Source organism: Artibeus jamaicensis, unplaced genomic scaffold (assembly GCF_021234435.1).
Source record: "Artibeus jamaicensis isolate MK-2021 breed Jamaican fruit bat unplaced genomic scaffold, CSHL_Jam_final contig_60, whole genome shotgun sequence".
NCBI classification, from domain to species: Eukaryota; Metazoa; Chordata; class Mammalia; order Chiroptera; family Phyllostomidae; genus Artibeus; species Artibeus jamaicensis.
The window spans coordinates 559,521-579,512 of NW_026521900.1; the positions used below are offsets into that span (position 1 = coordinate 559,521).

The following is a 19,992-nucleotide window of genomic DNA, read 5'->3' on the forward strand; positions in this document are numbered from 1 at the left end:
TTATCTTTAGAGGGGAAGGGAAGGAGAGAAGGAGAGAAATATCAGTGTATGGTTGCCTCTCATGAGTCCCCTGCTGGGAACTGGCCTGCAACCCACGCATGTGCCCTGACTGGGAATCGAACCGTGATCGTGTGGTTCGCAGGCCCGCACTCAATCCACTGAGCTACACCAGCCAGGGAAGAAGCTTGCCATATTCTTATACATAGTTCATGTAAGTTTCAGGTACTTGTATCATCTTTCTTGCTAACCACATAGTAGAATGCTGACTAATTTGGTGAATGAAAAATTACCTCCAATGTCTTTTATACTAATTAACAAATCTCTTGGTATAGACGTTAGAGAGTAACTATTGATAGTAAGTTTTACAGTTATATGGACTCCTTACAAGGGTCCTCCAAATATCAGCTAGCTCCTCCTAAAGAGTATACACATAAATGTGGTTATACTGAGGCATATTTCTATGGAAACATTTTAAAATAAATTACTATCAATATAATGAGTTTTAATTTTTACTTTGTAAGAAGGAGCATGGTTTTGAAAATCCTTTGGATCTGGCTGCCACTGAAGGCCCCTCTGGGGATCTCACAAAAAATCATCGCAGAAACATTTCTGGCACACCTTCCATAGCATTGTCTGGGGCCTCCCTTTCCTCAGGTGGGTATTTAAAGTGACTGTTCTGTTGAATAAAATGACTAAATCAGGTGGAACTGACTCTCTTGTGTGGCATTAAATGGATGCTTCATGCCTTACAAGAAAATTGCCCATTCTTTTTGACTCATGGTAGTATGTCCACTCCATAACTACTTAAAAGTCATTCGAGGTGATGTCTTGAGCTTCTTACATTTATGAAAAATCATAAGTGTACACTTGCCAGGCATCACTGCCAAGTTTTAGAGCTAAACCAAATGTTAATATAAGACTGTAGGAAATATAATTGGCTCATTTAATACAAAAGAAAAGGATATTTGCCCAGAGTTCAAGGAAATTTAATTTTTAAAAAATTAACAACTATTGAAATATAGTTTACATACCATAAAATTTATCTGAGCATTGTCAATTTGCATTCACTTTTTAAAAAATTTATTTATTTATCTTTAGAGGGGAAGGGAAGGAGAAAGGGAGAGAAACATCAATGTATGGTTGCCCTTTGCGCATCCCCTGGGGACCGGCCTGCAACTCAGGCATGTGCCCTGACTGGGAATTGAACCGCGATTGTCTGGTTCACAGGCCCGAGCTCAATCCACTGAGCTATACCAGCCAGGGCCAATTTGCATTCACTTTTATTGCCTATTGGTTTGGATTTAATTCTACCATCTTACTTTGTATATTCCATTCACCTAATTATAGTTTTAGTTTTTATTGTTTCTTTTTCTACTGCCTTCTTTTAGATCACAGGTGGCAAACACAAGGCCCATGGGTCGAATCTGGCCCTCTACTTTGTTTTATCCAGCCTGGCACCTTGTTTCTACCTGGTGGCAGTGTTGAGCTCTCACGTAACTGTTAAGGAGTAGTTATATTTATACAGTCCTAAAACTACATTTGGCCCTTTGAAGGCAACTGTGAGGCTGATGTGACTCCCAATGAAAATGAGTTTGACACTCCTGCTCTAGATAGCTATCTTCAAAGCCCATTACATTTTTTCCCTTTCTCCTAGTTTAATATATATGCTGCTTCTATACTTTTTAAAAAGATTTTATTTATTTTTAGAAATAGGGGAAGGGAAGGAGAAAGAGAGGGATAGAAACATCAATGTACAGTTGCCTCTCACATGCCCCGCCCCCCAGCTGGGGACCTGGCCTACAACCTAGGCATGTGCCCTAGCCTGGGAATCAAACTAGCGACCCTCTGATTCGCAGACCCATATTCAATCCACTAAACTATGCCAGCCAGGGCCTGCTTCGATCTTTAAATGAATGTCTGGGGATTTTTAACATATATGTCTAACTTAAATTCTAATTTCTAACATACGCTCTAATGTTAACCCTTCTTGATTTGGTGATCAGCAATGCCCTATATCTAGACAGATTAATAATGTCATGGTTTAAATAATATATTATTTGCAAGCAGTATTGAGGTATTAATAATAACCCCTTTCATTTGTATGATACATTCAGACATATCATTTCACTTCATTATCACAATAGCCCTGTGAAACAAGTATTATGTTGCATTTTATTACTTATAAATAAGGAAACTCTTCAGAGAAATTGGTCATAATTATGAAGTTTATGTCCCATGTGTAGACTTAAATTGATGACAAAATCCTCAACATGAAAAAGTTACTTGTGACCTAATGATGATATTTGCATAGAGCCTAAATTCTGTGTGCTGAATTGGGCACTCTCTCCTAGCCAGATAGCTCACAAAGGGTTTTCTAAATGTGTGGCTATTATTGCTTGCATTTCGTTTAGGGCTAGATGATCATTTCACCTATTAAATGAAAAAATTTAGCCTAGAAGCCAACTTTCCCAGTGCATTTCTACTACTTCTACTGAACACCTGTTTATTCAGTACATACTCTGTGCCAGGCACTATGCTAAGTACTTCTGTATTATTTCATTTAACATTTCAAGCTAATTTATTTGATTGCTCTCTTAAATCTTTCTCATTTAAAAGCAACTATATTTATTTTAGCAAGGCTTTGACATAGAACTGTTCTTTGCAAGTAAACTGTGTCTTGGCAAGCTGTCTAGAGCATTACTGACTAGTGTATTGTTCTTAACTTTTCCAAAGCAAGATGTTCCTCTGATGAAAGAATGTGTTGGTGCCTAAATATTAGAACTTTCTCCCAATGTACCTATAGCCACTCCCTTTTCTGTGAATCCTCTAAACTTAAAAATCAAGAATGGCTAATGTGTTATTTCTTCTAAGTTTAGGGGCTCATTCTATGAAAATTTTTCAAAATCTATGAGCAAAACTATAAAGTAAGCACTATATGGCAGAGCATTTACTCTCCTACAATCAAAGAAAAAATGAACACATCAGTGTTGGTAATTCAGTCCAAGGGAATTTCAAAAGGCTATTAAAATGGAAGTATGTTAGCATAAATAGCACAAAGTTACTGAGTCTGACTGTTGCTTCAATAACACTATCTATTCCCCATGCATGAGAAGAATTTGAATAAAGATGAAAGATTTACAATGAAAAATGAAATCTTAAAAAAATGAGCTGATTTATAACTTTCCTTTTCTCTTCCTTTCTCCAGACCGAAGTCAATCCGAGTTAGATTTGAGTGGGTCATTTACAGAAGACTTAGAGGATACTGTAAATTTAAGAAGCAAGTCTGTCCCTGGGGCTTTAGACAAAGATGTGGTAAGTTGGATGTAGAAGAGAGTCTAATGATCATGAGGAAAAGGCACAATCTTGTTCCAAACCTGACCACTTTTATGTGACAATAAGTTAGAGTAACGTGAGGTCATATGATGATCTCTTCCTACTAGTCTTCACAACCAACATATAAAAACAAGTAATGATTGTTTAGTTGTTTTAGAAATGATTTAGAATGATTTAGAAAAGGTAAGAGATAATCAGGTTTTTCTGTAAAGATTATCCCCCAAGAAAACACCCACTGGGGATATCAAATTCTGCCTGAAAGCATATTACCTAATCTAAACCTGGGAAATGAGAAATATAAACATTTCCTAAATGAAATATTACTATATTTAATCTGCCTATGTATTTTATATGAATGTTCCTACATCTCAAGTTACCCTAAATAAACTACCTTCTTAATTGATACTAAATTATTAGAGAATTAATGTATAAGTAAACTCGTTTGTAAAATGAAAAGGTTGAATTAAATTATTGGTAAGGTTCCTTACATTTCTAATATTCTAATATTCTGAGTTCTATAATTGCTATAATTCCATTTGGATTCCTTGGAAGAAAGATATATTAAATGATATTAATATAATTTTTCCAAAGCAAGCCAGAAAACTTAGAGGTCTAAAATTCGATGCTATTTATAATAGTATAAAATATAGGAGAAGTATTTTAAAACCAACTACCAAAAGGGATGAGGGGTAATTAGATCAAATGATTTCCAAGTTACTCGTATTCAACCTTTAGAGAACAGCTAATTCCAGTATTATTGAATTTTTTTTTGATCTTAGAAAACTCTGGCCCTGGCTGCTGTGGCTCAGTGGATTGAGTGCTGGCCTGAGAACCAAACTATGCTGCTCTGACATTGGGGTGTATAGGTTCTTTTGACAGTGTTTCATGATTCTTAGGGTATACTCCCAGTGGTGGAACTGCCAAGCCAAAAGGCAGTTCTATTTTTAGGTTGGTTTTTATTTATTTTTTATTCTGAAACTTCATTTTACTATATATATATATATATATATATATATACTATATATATATACTATATATATATATATATACGTGTGTGTGTGTGTGTGTGTAATTGTTCAAGTACACTTATCTGTCTTTTACTCCCACCCCAGCCAACCCCCCCATTCCACACCATACTATTTTCCACAGTAGCTGCACCAATCTGCATTCCCACCAACAATAGAGTAGGGTTCCCTTTCACCACAACCTCGCCAGCATTTATTGTTTGTTGATTTGGTTATGATGGCCATTCTGACAGTGTTAAGTGGTATCTCATTGTGGTTTTAATTTGCATCTCTCTGATGGCTAGTGATGCTGAGCATCCTTTCATATGTCTCCAGGCCCTCTGTATGTCCTTCTTGGAGAAGTATCTGTTCAGGTCCTTTGCCCATTGTTTAATTGAATTGTTTGTCTTCCTGGAGTGGAGTTGATTGAGTTCTTTATATGTTTTGCAGATTGAACTTTTGTCTGAGATATCATTGGCAAATATATTTTCCCATATGGTTCGTTCCCTTTTGATTTTTTGATGTTTTCTTTAGCCATGCAAAAGCTTTTTATTTTGATGAGGTGCCATTTGTTTATTCTTTCCTTTATGTTCCCTGCTCTAGGGCATGTATCTGTGAAAATATTGCTGTGTGGAATATCTGAGATTTTCCTGCCTATGTTCTCCTCTAGGACTTTTATGGTGTCATGACTTATATTTAAGTCTTTTTTCCATCTTGAGTTTACTTTTGTATATGGTGCAAGTTGGTGGTTGAGTTTTATTTTTTTGCCATGTAGCTGTCCATATCTCCCAAAGCCATTTGCTGAATGGGCTATTTTTTCTCCATTTTATGCTTCTTCCCCCTTTGTCAAATATTAATTGACCATAGAGACTTGGGTTTATTTCTGGCCCCTCTATTCTGTTCCATTAATCTATCTGTCTGTTCTTATGCCTGTGCCAGACTGTTTTGATTACCATAGCCTTGTAATATAGTTTGATATCAGGTGTAGTGATTCCTTCTACTTTGTTCTTCTTTCTCAAAATTGATGCAGTGGTTCAGGGTTGTTTATGATTCCATATAATTTTTGAAATATTTGTTCTATATCTGTGAAATATGTCATTGTTATTTTAATAGGGATTGTGTTAAATCTACAAATGCTAATACCATCACAATGGACATTTTGATGATGTTAATTCTTCCAAACCATTAACATGGTATATGCTTCCATGTATTTGTGTCTTCCTTAATTTCTTTCTTCAGTGTTGTGTAGTTTTGTGAGTACAGGTCTTTTACCTCCGTGGTTAGATTTATTTCTAAGTACTTTATTTTTCTTGTTGCTATAGCACATGGGATTTTTTTCCTGATTTCTGTTTCTGATATTTTATTGTTGCTGTCAAAAATGCCTTCTATTTCTGAATATTGACTTTGTATCCTGCTGTTTTGCCAAATTTATTAGGTAGTAGTTTTTCAGTGAATTCTATAAGCTTTTCTATGTACATTATTATGTCATCTGCAAACGATGTCAGTATTACTTCCTCTTTTCCAATGTGGATGCATTTTATTTTTTTCTTTTTTTTTGTTTTTAAATTTTTTTTTGATTATGCTGTTACAGTTGTTCTATTCCCCCTTTATTCCCCTCCACCCTACCCCCCATCCCCACCATCACCCCCCTTTAGTTTATAACCATGTGTCTCAAGACCTTTAGATTCTATATTTCCCATGCTATTCTTGCCCCCCCATCTATTTTCTATCTACTGTCTATGCTACTTATTTTCTGTACCTTCTCCCCCTTCTCCTCCTCCCACTCCCCTGTTGCTAACCCTCCTTGAGATCTTCATTTCTATGTCTCCACTCCTGATCTAGCTGTCCTTTTAGTTTGCTTTTGTTTTAGGTGTGGTTGTTAATAACTGTGAGTTTGTTGTCCTTTCACTGTTCATGTTTCTTTAACTTCTTTTTCTTAGATAAGTCCCTTTAACATTTCATATAATAAGGGCTTGGTGATGATGAACTCCTTGAATTTGATCTTATCTGAGAAGCACCTTATCTGTCCTTCCATTCTAAATGAAAGTTTTGCTGGATAGAGCAATCTTGGTTGTAGGTCTTTAGATTTCATGACTTGGAATACCTCTTTCCAGCCCCTTCTTGCCTGTAAGGTCTCTTTTGAGAAATCCGCTGACAGTCTGATGGGAACTCCTTTGTAGGTGACTGTCCCCTTAGCTCTTGCTGCTTCTAGGATTCTCTCCTTCATTTTAATCTTGGCTAATGTAATTACGATGTGCCTTGGTGTGTTCCTTCTTGGGTCCAACTTCTTTGGGACTCTCTGAGCTTCCTGGATTTCCTGGAGGTCTATTTCCTTTGCCAGATTGGGGAAATTCTCCTTTATTATTTGTTCAAATAAGTTTTCCACTGGCGGCTGTTCCTTTCCCCCTTCTGGTACTCCTATAATTCAGATGTTGGAGCGTTTAAAGATGTCCTGGAGGTTCCTAAGACTCTCCTCATTTCTTTGAATTCTTGCTTCTTGACTCTTTTCTGTTTGGCCATTATTTGCTTTCTTCTGGTCCACTCCATTGATTTGAGTCCCAGTTTCCTTTTCATTGCTATTGGTGTCCTGTGCAATTCCATTCATTTCAATTAGTTTCGCTTTCATATGTTTGTCTAATTTGTCAGTATAATCAACCAGTTCTGTGAGGATCCTGATCACCAATGTTTTAAACTGTGCGTCTGTGAGTTTTGCTATTTCTTCATTGCTTAGATTTATTGGCTCTGGGGCTCTGAGATCCTCCTGCGCCATTCTTGGTCTGTTCGGGCCCTTTAAGAAGCGGCGCCTTGGATTCCCAGGTCACTGGGTTGTGACGCTGTATGTGGGGGCGTGGCCCAAGCGGGGAAATGGCGACCCCCTCTGCCGCTTCTCACAGCTGGGTGCGGAGGAGCAGTGCCTTAGGTGGTTCACCTGGGCCGGGCCGCTCAGAGTCGCTGGGTTATGATGCTGTATGTGGAGGTGGGGTCAGAGCAGGGAAATGGCGGTGCCCTCCACTGCCGCTTGCTGTGGGGACCTGCCGGCCTGGTCCAACCGCCCACTCCCTTGCCTGTCCACCCTCGCACAAATGCGCGACCTCAGTCAACACGCAGCCACGGGCCCGGCTGTCTCCCCCGCAGTCGCTGGCCTGGTTGCTCGCTGGGTCGCTCACTAGGTCTGACCCTGCGCCTGGATTCCGCCGGCCTGAGTGTGTCTGGCCGAGTCCTCCTGTGCAACCCTGCTCCGCCAGCCGCTGGTTTCGCCCCTTACCGGTCAGGCTGAAGAATTTGTTGTTAACGGACTTCCGAAAAGTTCAATTTTCTGTGTTCTGGCTGTGTTTTCTGTTGCTAATATTTAGTTTTCTCTAATCTTGGTTGTGTGAGAAGGCATGGCACATCCACCTATGCCTCCATCTTGGCAGAAGTCCCTATTTTTTTCTTGTCTGATTTCTGTGGCTAGGACTTCCAATACTATGTTGAAAAGTAGTCACAAAAGTGGACATCCATGTCTTATTCCTGATCTTACTGGGAAAACTTTTAGTTTTTTTTCATTGCATATGTTGTTGGCTCTAGGTTTTTCATACATGGTCTTTATCACGTTGAGGTATGCTCTCTACTCCCACCTTGCTGAGTGTTTTTATCATAAATAGGTGCTGTACCTTATCAAATGTTTTCTTCTCTATTGATAGGATCATGTGGTTTTTATCTTTCCTTTTGTTTATGTGATGTATCACATTTATTAATTTGTGAATATTGTACCATCCTTGCATCCCTGGGAAAATCCCACTTGATCATGGTGTATAATCTTTTTTATGTATTGTTTGATGTGGTTTGCCAGTACTTTGTTAAGGATTTTAGCATCTATGTCCATCAGCAATATTGGACTGTAGTTTTCTTTCTTGATTTTGTCTTTATCTGGTTTTGGGATTAGGATTATGCTGGCTTCATGAAAAGAGTTTGGGAGACTTCTCTCTTCTTGGATTTTTTTTTTTTTTGGAATAGCCCAAGAAGAATAGGGCATAGCTCTGCCTTAAAAGTTTTGTAAAATTCTCCTGTGTAACCATCTGGTCTAGGGCTTTTGTGTGCCAGGAGTTTTTTTTATTACTGCTTCAATATCATCAGCTGTTACTGGCCTATTCAAGCTTTGTGTTTCTCCTTCATTTAGTTTTAGAAGATTATATTTTTCTAGAAATTTGTCCATTTCACCTAGGTTTTCAAATTTCTTGGCATATTGTTCTTCACAGTAATTTCTTAAAATCTGTTGTATTTCTGTGGCATCAGTTGTAATTTCTCCTTTTTCATTTCTGAATTTATTTATTTGGGTCCTCTCACTTTCTTTCTTGATGAGCCTACTTAAAGGCTTGTGGATTTTGTTTATCTTTTCACAGTACTAGCTCCTGGATTTATTGATGCCTTGAATTATTCTTTTAGTCTCTATGACATTTAATTCTGCTTTAGTATTGGTTATTTCCTTCCTTCCACTTGTTCTGTGCTTTCTTTGTTGTTGTTCCTCCAATTCTTGTAGATGTAGGGTTAGGTTGTTTATTTGAAATGTTTCTATTTTTTTTAGGTAGACCTGTATTAGTATAAACTTCCCTCTCAAGACTGCATTTGCTCTGTCCCATAAGTTTTGGGTTGTTGTGAGTTCATTTTCATTTTTTTCCAGAAATTTTTTAATTTCTTCCTTAATTTCATTCTTGACCCATTCGTTGTTTAATGGCATGCTATTCATTCCCCATGACTTTGAATATTTTTGAATTTTTTCCTTGGGGTTTGTCATTCCAAGCCCTTGTTGTATGAAAAGATGCTAGATATTATTTCAAATTTTTGAATTTGTTGGGGCTTGTTTTCTGCCCTATCATATGGTCTATTTTTTTAAATTTTCCATGTCCATTTGAAAATAATGTGTATTTTGCTTCTTTGGGGTGAAAGTTTCTGTATATCTCAGTTAAGTCCATTTAATCTAGGACATCGTTCAATGCCGCAATATCCTTGTTGACATTTTGATAGGAAGATCTGTCCATTGTTGATAGTAAGGTCTTAAATTTTCTTACTATAATTGTGTTACTGTCTATATCTTTCCAGAAGTCTTCCAAGATTTTCCTCATATATTTGGGTGCTCCAATGTTAGATACATATATCTTTATAGTGTTTATGTCTTCTTGATGGATTCTTCCTTTGAATATTATGAAGTGTCCTTTTGGGTCTCTTTTTATGCACCCTTTTTTTTTTTGAAGTCTATTTTGTCTGATATGAGTATTGCTACCCCAGCTTTTTTTCCTGTCCATTTGCTTGGCATATTATTTTCCAACCCTTCACTTTCATTCTGTGTAGGTCTTTTGTTCTGAGGTGAGTCTCTTGTAGGCAGCATATGTATGGGTCATGTTTTCTTAACCATTCAGTGACCCTGTCTTTTGATTAGAGCAATTAATCCATTTACATTTAAGGTTATTATTGATAGGTACTTATTCATTGCCATTTTACTCCCTTTGTATCTGTGTTGCTCTCTCTGTCACTGTTTTTCTTCCTCTTCTTAAAGCAGTTCCTTTAGCATATCTTGCAATGACGGTTTGGTGGAGTTGTGTTCTTTCAGCCTTCTTTTGTCTTGGAAGCTCTTTATATTGCTTTCCATTTTCATTGAGAACCTCTTGCTAAATAGAGTAGTCTTAGTTGCAGGTCTTTGCTTTTCATCACTTGGGATATTTCTTGCTATTCCCTTCTAGCTTGTAATGCTTCTGTTGAGAAGTCAGCTGCTAGCTTTATAGGGGCTCCTTTGTACGTTACTTCCTCTTTCTCCCTTTCTACCTTTAAGATTCTCTCTTTGCCTTGGAAATTTGCCATTTTAACTATGATGTGTCTTGAAATGGGCCTCTTTGGGTTCCTCTTGATTGGGACCTTCTCTGTTTCCTGGACTTGTGTGGCTCTTTCTCTCATCAAATTAGGGAAGTTTTCCATCATTACTTTTACAAACAGGCTTTCTATTCCTTGCTCCTCTTCACCTTCTGGTATTTCTATTATGTGGATATCATGTTTCATGTTGTCCTTCATTTCCTTTTACCTTCTTAATTCTTTTTGAGTGTTTTTTCTTTTTCTCTTTTTGGGACTTTTTTTCGTGCCTTTCCCTTCACCTCACTGATTCTGTCCTCCGCTTCATGTAGTCTGCTTTTGATTACTTCTACTGGGTTGTTCAATTCATAAACTGTATTCTTCATTTCCTCTTGGCCCTTATTGATTGTTTCTATGTTCTTTTTCATGTTGATATAGTTTGCAGTGAGTTCATTGTAGTTCCCCGGTAGTTTTTGGTAATTCTCTGTGAGCTCATTGAGCTTCCTGATAACCATTTCTTTAAACTCAGTATCAGATAGTTGACTTGCCTCTATTTCATTTAGCATTCTTTCTGAGGATTTCTCCTCTCCTTTTGATTGGAGGTTGTGTATTTGTTTTTCCATTTTTTTGTGAGACCCTTCTTGTATGCTTCTGCTTCTTAAATTCATCTTCTTTGACTTCCTGACTTTCTGGTGTCCACTTCCATGGTAGGAGGCCTCCGAGATTCACTGGTGCAGTCTCCTTGATCACCTAAACTTGACGGCCATGGGATGATGCTGTTTATGCCATCTATACTAATTCTCTGTATGTAATTGGATTTTGATTGTTGTTGGGTCTTTCTTTGGTGGGTCCTTCCCTCCACCTGAGGGTTACTCCATCCACAATGTCTTGTGTGCTCTTGTGCAGGTGCTGCCAGAACAAAACCACAAACCCCAGGAAACAAACCCACACCTGCAAAAATAACACCCCCCCACAATACTACTATAAACAGCAAATGAACCAGTATTAAAAAGAGCATAAAGAGATTAAAACTGTTATAAGAAAGCAAACTAAGAGGACAGGTAGATCAGGAGCAGAATCATAGAAATGAAGATCACATGGAGGGTTAGCAACAGGGGAGTGGGAGAAGGAGAAGGGGGAGAAGGTACAGAAAATAAGTAGCATAGATGGTAGGTAGAAAATAGGGGGAGGGCAAGAATAGTATGGGAAATATAGAATCTAAAGAACTCAAGACACTTGGTCATAAACTAAAGTGGGGGAAATGGTGGGGGAAGGGTGTGCAGGGTGGAGGGGAATGAAGGGGGGAATAGAACAACTGTAATGGCGTAATTAATAAAATATATATATTTAAAAAGCAGTTGGGTAATGGGAAAAAAAGAAAGGAGAGCAGGTATAAGGTTACCTACTGAAACAAAAATGATTTTGAGAGTATATAGGGAGGAGCACTAATAAGATTTGGGAGTTGGAGCAATGGCAACAGAGAATGTACAATTTACATTATGAATAAAAAAGGGAATGAAGAATGTGAAATGGAGTGTGAGAAGTGAAGCATATAGCACTAGTTGGAAACAGAAATTAAAATAATATAAAATAAAATAAAGTAAGAGAGAAAGTAAAAAGAAGGAAAAATAGTAAATAATTAATACAAATATAGAAGCCAAATTGGAGAGAAATATCCACCACAGTACTATCAACAACCAAGCTAAAAATAATGTAGGTGGTATGGGAATAAGAGGGGGGTACAAAGAAAAGTCTAAGAGCTGTTTAGAGGAATGGGAAGTGACTTTGAAATAATAAAGGGAGAAGGAATATTAAGAGTGAGGAACAAAAAGAACAGGCTAAGAGAGGAATAATTAAAATTTGGGATGTAAGGAAAAAGAAAAAGAAAGGAAAAAAGAAAAGGGCAGGATAAAAGATACATAGTAGAAAGACAAAAAGAAAAAAACATGCTAAGATGGCAAAATTAAAATTTGAGATGAAAAAAAAGAGTAGGAGAGGGGACCTGTAAAATTTGATATTTGAAATACAGAATTAGTGAAACTCTAAAGATAAAATTGAAAAAACAACGTAACAACAACTACCCTACACACAACCAACTAGCAGATTGATAAAGGTGGAGAGAAAATGCATGTATTTTAAGAGCAAGGGAAAATGATGTGAGATGACCCTTGACAATAAAATTGGTTTTGTGTGTCTGGACAGGGGAGAAATAGTAGGAGTGCAGAATGGAAACAAGTAGTAGCATGAGAGAAAACAAAATTTGAAATGAAAATAATGTGAGGAAAGTGGAAGGCAAAATGGGCTAAGAGGAGGAAGGAGCAAAATATGTGAATCAAAATACACTATAGTATGAAATTTAGTGACTTAATACATACAAACTTGCTGGACAAGAAATGAATGTTAAAAAGCCATGCAGGAAAGAAAATATTGCAAATCGTGGAGAAGACGTCAGTGGATTTTGTGTCTGTAGCTTCTTGTATTTACCACCGTTTTTTTTCTGTCTGGATCTGCCTCTGGTTTTGTCAGATGTTGACCCCATCTGACCTTAGGCAGCCTGTTTGATACTTCCAGGGATCTTCTGTCTCTGGCTGTCTCTTTCAGTTGTTAATCTAGTCACTCTGCACTCAGTAGTCAGGTTTAAGCACTGTCTGCCAGAGTAGGATGGCTGCTGCTGTAGGGGTGATGACTCAGCACCAGAAACCCAGCATCTACTCTCTCAGTTCTCTCCCCAAAGCCTCAGTTCTTAGTTTCTCCTTAGGTGTCACCAGCCTGCTCTGCCCCCACCTTTGCCAGAGCCTAGGGTAAGTGGCTAGAAATGAAAATTTGTGTGTTGGCCCTTTAAGCAGCTCTTGTGTCTCCAGCCATCTGTCTCTGCATCCCTGCTGCTTTTTGCTGCTGGCTGTTATCTGTGTACAGAGCTCTTTTGGAGCTCTGGTGCTCTAGACTGGGAAATTGTAGCTTAGGGTTTAGACCCCACTCTTCTCGGGGGGATCCAACTGGCTACTTAATTATCCTTCTGGTACTGCTTCCTGTGGGCGCTCAGCTTACCAGATAGGCTGTTCTGAAGCTGGTTCTTCTGTCTGTACAAACTTATACGGCTATCTCTCACTATCACTCAGTGGTTTGTTCTGGGTGGTTTCTCCACAATTGAGTTGTAATTCCAGATTGGCCCTAGGAGGAGGTCAGTGTGACTTCCATTCACTCTTCTGCCATCTTCTCCCTCTTTAATGACTTATTAAGGCATAAATCTGTTATTTATGATTTTTGTACTTTTCTATTTGTCATATTTTTAATGAAATAGTTTTTAAAAACAACAGCTTATAATTACATATATAAAATTTTAATTTATAAAAGTATGGTTAAAGTAAAGGTTATATACAACTACTCAGGTTTTTTGTAGACAATTTTATATGATTTTCATATGAACAAGGAGAAAGAGATGTAATATGCATGGCAGGATACACAATATTAGTTTAATCCAGGGTAAGAGGAAGGAAAGAGAAGAAGGAAAAGACAAAGGTGTACATAAGAAAAACAACAGTATGCATGATACAAATTTATATGTGTGTGAAAAGATGCTCAATGTCACTAGCTATCAGAGACATGCAAATTAAAACCACAAAGAGATACCACTTTACACTGGTCATAATGACCATCATAAACAAAGCAACAAACAAGTGTTGGAGAGGTTGTGGAGAAGAGGAGACCCTAATCCATTGTTAGTGGGATTGTAGACTGGTATAACCAATGTGGAAAACAGTATGGAATTTCCTCAGAAAACTAAAAATGGATCTGCCTTTTGACCCAGCAATTCCACTGCTAGGATTATATCCTAAGAACCATGAAACACCAATCCAAAAGAACCTATGCACCCCAATGTTCGTAGCAGCACACTTTACAATAGCCAAGTGCTAGAAGCAACCTAGGTGCCCATCAGTAAATGAATGGATCCAAAAACTATGGTACATCCACACAATGGAATTCTATGCAGCAGAGAGAAAGAATGAGCTCCTACCCTTCACAACAAACAGCATGGATAGAACAGGAAAGCATTATGCTGAGTGAAATAAGCCAGGAGGTGAAAGACAAATACCATATGATCTCACCTTTAACAGGAACCCAAATAACAAAACAAACAAGCAAGCAAAATATGACCAAAGACACTGAAATACAGAACAGGCTGATGGGTACCAGAGGGAAGAGGGGAGGGAATTTCAGGGGAAAAGGGGAAGGATTTAGAGGAACAAATATAAAGGACACATGGGCAAAAACTAAGGTGGGGTAGAAATGGGAGAGTGGTGGGGAGCACTCTAGGGGTGGGCTGGGATGGGAGTAAAAGACAGAAAATTGTACTTGAACAATAATTAAAAAATAAATAAAACAAATTTATATGTGTGTATGTATGTATGGGATATATACAGATATATCCCATACTCTAAAAATCTTGAAATTTGGTCATTAATATGTCGTGAGAGTTCTAAGTTTAACTTATCTATACTGCTTGATTTTTTACTATAAAATGTATTGCTTAGATAACTAGAATTTAAAAAGGAATTTTATGAGGAAGAAGAAAGGTGAGAGAATAAAAGAAGAATATGGAATTTTGGACAAAATTTTAGTGTATAAAATAGTGTGTCCTACTGAGAAGACTTTTGAGATCTAGTTTCCCATCTTAATGGTATAGATATACCCAGATGCATATATGCACAGATCCAACTTTTTTTAATTAAAAAAATAACTTAAGTTCATTGCCCAAATGAGTTTCATCTCACCTTAGAGATCAGGGAGGTAGGGCTTGAACACCCAGATCTATATGATTCTAAACTTCATTTTCTTTCCATAAAGCTTCCACTGGAAAGGACATCCCACTCCTCTGATGACATAATTCAGGTTGAATGGAGAGCACAAGAGAAAAACCTGGGACTAGGGCTATTTCTAGATATTTGTATATGATTTTTCAGATATTTTTAAAAAGTGGTTTTGGAAGTGAAAATACTTTCTAGAGAAGCAGTAAATCAAATCACTGATATTTTCCTCCTTCCTTAGGACTCCTTGGAAGAGACTGAAGAAGGCATTGATGACTTAGTGTCCTCCAGGTTTTCTGCAAATACCCACAGCCTAGCAAGTGGCCTGTCACCAGTAAGCAGTTTTCTAGTATGCACTGGAAGTTTCTTCTTTCTCTTGTTGATTTTCCATGCATCTCCAAAGGGAATATGAGTGGGGGATAATGTATGATGGTGACAGTCACCTGTTTGCCCTTTGCCCACAGAGTACTTTTTGGTCTAATTTTGTGCGGACTTTTTCTAATACTCCTGACTGTTTCCCTCTCCTTCCTTGGTCCCCATTCAGGTTTTAAAATCTCTTCAATCCATAATTATCTCAATTCTCTGCTGATACATTTCCCTGCCACCATGCTCTCAACTCCCCAATTGTCATCCACACTGCTGTCAGTTATTCTCCTGAAACACTTACTCAACGGGTTTCTCTCCTACTCCAATACTGTCCATAGCTGCCAACTACCAACAGAATAAATACCTTTTTCCGTTAGTCTTCAAGGCTTTCCCTAAAAGGTAGCCTTCAGGAGCCCCTATGACCTTGTACCTATCTATGTGCCTGTAAGTCTTTTCCTTTGCTTCTCTAATTTCTGTCTGTTGCTCTAATGACCTTTTTCCATTTGACATTTGGGTGATTTCCTTAAAGAATTCTCAAGCAGGATCTGACAGGAAGTGGACCTACCTAAATGTGCCTGATGCTGACTCAGACACTGTAAGTTTTCAGTCTTTTCCTTTACACATTTCATGGTATGGGAAATCTGATTAGGTGGACAATTTTTCCAGCATTCATCTTTTTCTTACTTGTGTTCAGTTAACCAGAGGTTCTCATTTAAAAGGTAAAAAATATAAAAATCTAAGGATTCCCCAAAAAGAACATTTATCAAACATTAGAATATGAGCATCAGTCAAAAGACCGATGGTCCAAAATTATTTATTATTAACAAGATAACTTTAGAATAGATACCTCTTTAAAATAACAGCATTGGCCTAGTTAAGAGCATGAAGTTTGGTGAGTAGTAAAATTACCTCTACTGCCTAAATTTCTCCCAAGATTAAACATTTGTGGTTTCTTAAATTTTCTTCCATCTGTAGGGACCCCCTGCTTACAGAGTATCTTCTTTGAATAGTGGCTACAGAGGGATGTGGTTACAACTCAGTGATACAAGGAGGTAATGTGAGGTATGGTAGGAAAGTCTTCAGACTAAAAATCTGGAGATCTTGCTGTCTGTCTTGGCACTGTTAACAATTCCTGTGAGCCAGAACATTCTCATATATAACATGAGGAAGTTAGGGCTTACTCTTGAAGGCCTTGAAACTCAAAGCATGGTTCATGGACCAGCAACACTGCATTACCTGGAACAGAGACTCTAAAACTTTGTCAGTTCAGGGAGCCCCTAGTATATCAGTGATACTTTCATAGTACTCCTACACCAAAAGTAATACCTTACTAGCCAATTTATTAATTATTTAGGTTAAAACTTTAATAAAAACTGGTATTCTAACAACTTGAAGCCATTTGAAAAACAATACACACAAATTGAGAGAAAAATAATATTTATTCCATTTTTAAATATCCCCTAATATTTGCTAATGGGATGTGTGTATCTATAGGGTACTACATGAATTGTCAAATCTTCTAATATGATTGTACAGCACCACTTTAATTTCTTACTCTACCCTGATTTTTGTGCAACACATGATTTTTCTCATAGCAACTGTCAAAAACTCAGTTTCAGACAGATAAGACTTCATTGAAAAGAATAAAATGTCATTTATGTTGATACTATGAACTACTGTTACTAGTTTGTATGGTGTCTGATAGATATCGCTGTGTTTCCCTTGAAATTTTAAAATATGTATGGTGCCCCTGTAGGTTTGCTGTGGTGCTGTAGGATGCCTAGACACACAGTTCAGAAACTATAGACCTTGTAGTTTGTTAGAGAAGCAAAATCTTGGACCTCACCTGAGATAGAATAGATCTATGTGCTTGTTTTAATAGATCCCCAGGTAACTGATATACAATTAAAGTTTTAAAAGCCTGCTGTTACCATGAAAATTATATTGCTTTATTTTAGATATAGAAAAGACAAATCAGTTCACTCAGTGACTCTCTTTAAGTTACAATTTCCAAATACAGCCTTCCCTCAGTTCCCATGCCATGTGGATAATGGCAGGATGACTATAAGTATAACACCTTTGGTTTGCTCTTGCCCTTGACTTAAGCTTAGAAGAGATACTAGCCATCACTCACACCCTGTTCTTTGAGTAGTATGTACTCTGAGCAATTGGAGTAATGTAATGAATTTTCTTTTATATATACACACACACCACACACACACATACACACAGGATGGAGAAAAAGTATAATTAAATTTGTGAGTATATGAAACACAGAATTTATTCTTGTAATAGATTATTTTCCATGTGAACAACTATAAACCTACTTTTGCCTCACCCTGTATATATGTGAAAAAGTGGAAAGTCAAAGCTGTCTTTGCATTTACCATAGTCCTTTCTTCCCAGTGGTTTATAGACAAGACTTTTGAGACTATTAGGTCACGCATGAAAGCCTTTCAGGTGGTCTTTTGTGACAGTCATGTTGCTAAGATACAGAGTTCGTGCTTCTGGCACTAAAGGCTAATTTTGTTACATTTGATTGAAAATATGCCTTTTGTCATCACTGACTCATCAGAACCTTCATTTATTCTGGCACATTTGAACTTTTTTAAACATTGTATTTATTGGTTGGTGTGTTATTTTATATTTTAGTGTTCTAGTTAGTGGGTTGTTATTTTACAGAGGTTTAGGAAGCTGTGGTCTAACCTTACTTAAGTAGCCACACTGGGGGTGCCCTTGTTAAAGCTGCAGTTATGGCTTTCCAGAGACTAATGGGATGCTCTCTGGAAGTGTCCTAGAGAGAAGTCTGTGGCTCTCGCTAGCACCAAATATAAGATAAGCTTGTATTTATCCTGACAGATGCATTGACCTTGAGCCTCCAAATGAAAAAGGAGAAAGCTACAGGAATTTACAAAGGAGATGGAATTGGAAATGCCTCAATGACTCTGTGTTAATTTAAAAATTGACTAAACAAAAGCTATTCACCAATGCAAAAGGGCAATGCTTCTCTCAGCAATTTTCCTTCCTTCCTAATGGTCTTAGATCTTACTGTTTTTTCCCAGGCTTGCATTTTACACAACACCAGGGAAAAAAAGCAAAATAAATGATCTTTGCTTTCTTCCCTTTCTCTAGACTTCCCTGCTGATTATAAATAACAGGAATTATAATTGAATGAAAGAGGTGGTTTCTGTGAAGAGATCATTAGTGTAATATTGAATGCTTCTTTTTATATTGTTTATTCCAGAGCAGCCTTAACAGCATGATGAGTGTTTACAGTGAAACAGGAGACTATGGCAATGTGAGGGTCAGCGGTGAAATCCTTCTCCATATCAGCTACTGCTACAAAACTGGCGGGCTCTACATTGTTGTCAAGAATTGCAGAAATCTGGCTATAGGAGATGAAAAGAAACAGAGGACAGATGCGTAAGCACATAGCAAATTCCTCAGTGTATTTCAATCACTGAATTATTTTTGTCAGTATGCGTGTTTCTTTTTCAGAAGATTCTTAGCATTCCTCTTGATTCAGAGCCTCCTCTGAAGGTTGATTGTCACTTTCCTCCTATGCCACCCTTCTAAATAGTCTCTGAAGTGCATGTATAATGGTCATGTTGGTGGTTACCCGATTGTTAAGAAGCTATTAGTCCACATGATTTAGTACTGACATATTTGTTGTTTATGCAGAGGCAGCTCTTTGAGATAGAAGGCTGACATGCTGGCATACCTCAGAATGTATCAGTTAATTTTTTATTCTGGGAAACCCTCCTGAGAAAATTACCAAGCTGTTGGCCCAATTGAACAACTCAAAAGGGCAATTTTGAAGCTCGCAGGATTCCTGGGATCAGCTTGAGAGGGCAGGTGTGGACTACAGAACTTTGGAAAGGATCTGGATATAAAAATGTGTGAGGGGTTCAAAATACTACTGCCAGGTTTGATGATTCACTGGGAGGGCCCACAGGACTCTACATGTAATCATAATCAGCAAAGGAAAGAGACATATGTGTCAAAGTTTTGAAGAATCCAGGCTTCAGCTTCCAAAAGTGTTCTCTCCCAGTGGAATCACACAGGATGCACTTAATTCCTCTAGCAACAGGTTGTGACAACACTTGTGCAATATTGTCTGCTAGGGAGGCCCATTTAGAGACTCAACTAGTCACATAGCAAAATTCCAATCTTCCAGAAAGAAAACAAATGTTCAGCATAAGCCATACTGTTTTTACAAATTTTAGTAACAGTGACTAAACTACGTCTGTTCTGGGAATGATGAGAACACTTCTAAAATCCAAGTGCCCAGATGCTAGCCAAGAACCAACTTTGTAAGCAGGCATTTCTAAGGATAGCATTCTCAGGCCAGCTATGTGACCCCTTTTCTATATACAATACTAGATGACCTAGGTTCAGTAAACAACTCAGCAAAGCTGTTTTGAAGTATCTTAGTACAGACAAATGAATATAAATTCTGAGTATAGACTGGACCCTATATTTCCTCAGCTAAATATCAGAGGGCTTTGAGACAAATATAATCATTTAAACTAGCATGGAATAGGGTTAGTTATCTAAAGCCCCAATAGATGTGCTTCAGGAATCTGGTAGAATCTTGTACATCTTCTACATTTCTGAGTTTGTCGTGATGCCCCTGCTCCAGGAGGCTTCTGGCATAGTTTAAG

At 37.7% G+C, this 19,992-nt stretch overlaps 1 protein-coding gene across 2 annotated transcripts in view; it reads left to right on the forward strand.

Moving 5' to 3' along the window:
• SYTL5 (synaptotagmin like 5) overlaps positions 1-19,992 on the forward strand; it is a 130,239-nt gene that overhangs the window by 83,872 nt on the left and 26,375 nt on the right. Inside the window, exons 7-11 of one of the 2 annotated variants that reach the window (XM_037165598.2) lie at positions 525-654; positions 3,206-3,309; positions 15,204-15,296; positions 15,858-15,923; positions 18,573-18,751. In XM_037165598.2, the coding sequence (XP_037021493.2) occupies positions 525-654; positions 3,206-3,309; positions 15,204-15,296; positions 15,858-15,923; positions 18,573-18,751 (572 nt within the window). The remainder of the gene's footprint in view (positions 1-524; positions 655-3,205; positions 3,310-15,203; positions 15,297-15,857; positions 15,924-18,572; positions 18,752-19,992) is intronic. The other variant, XM_053670634.1, reaches the window with a different exon arrangement.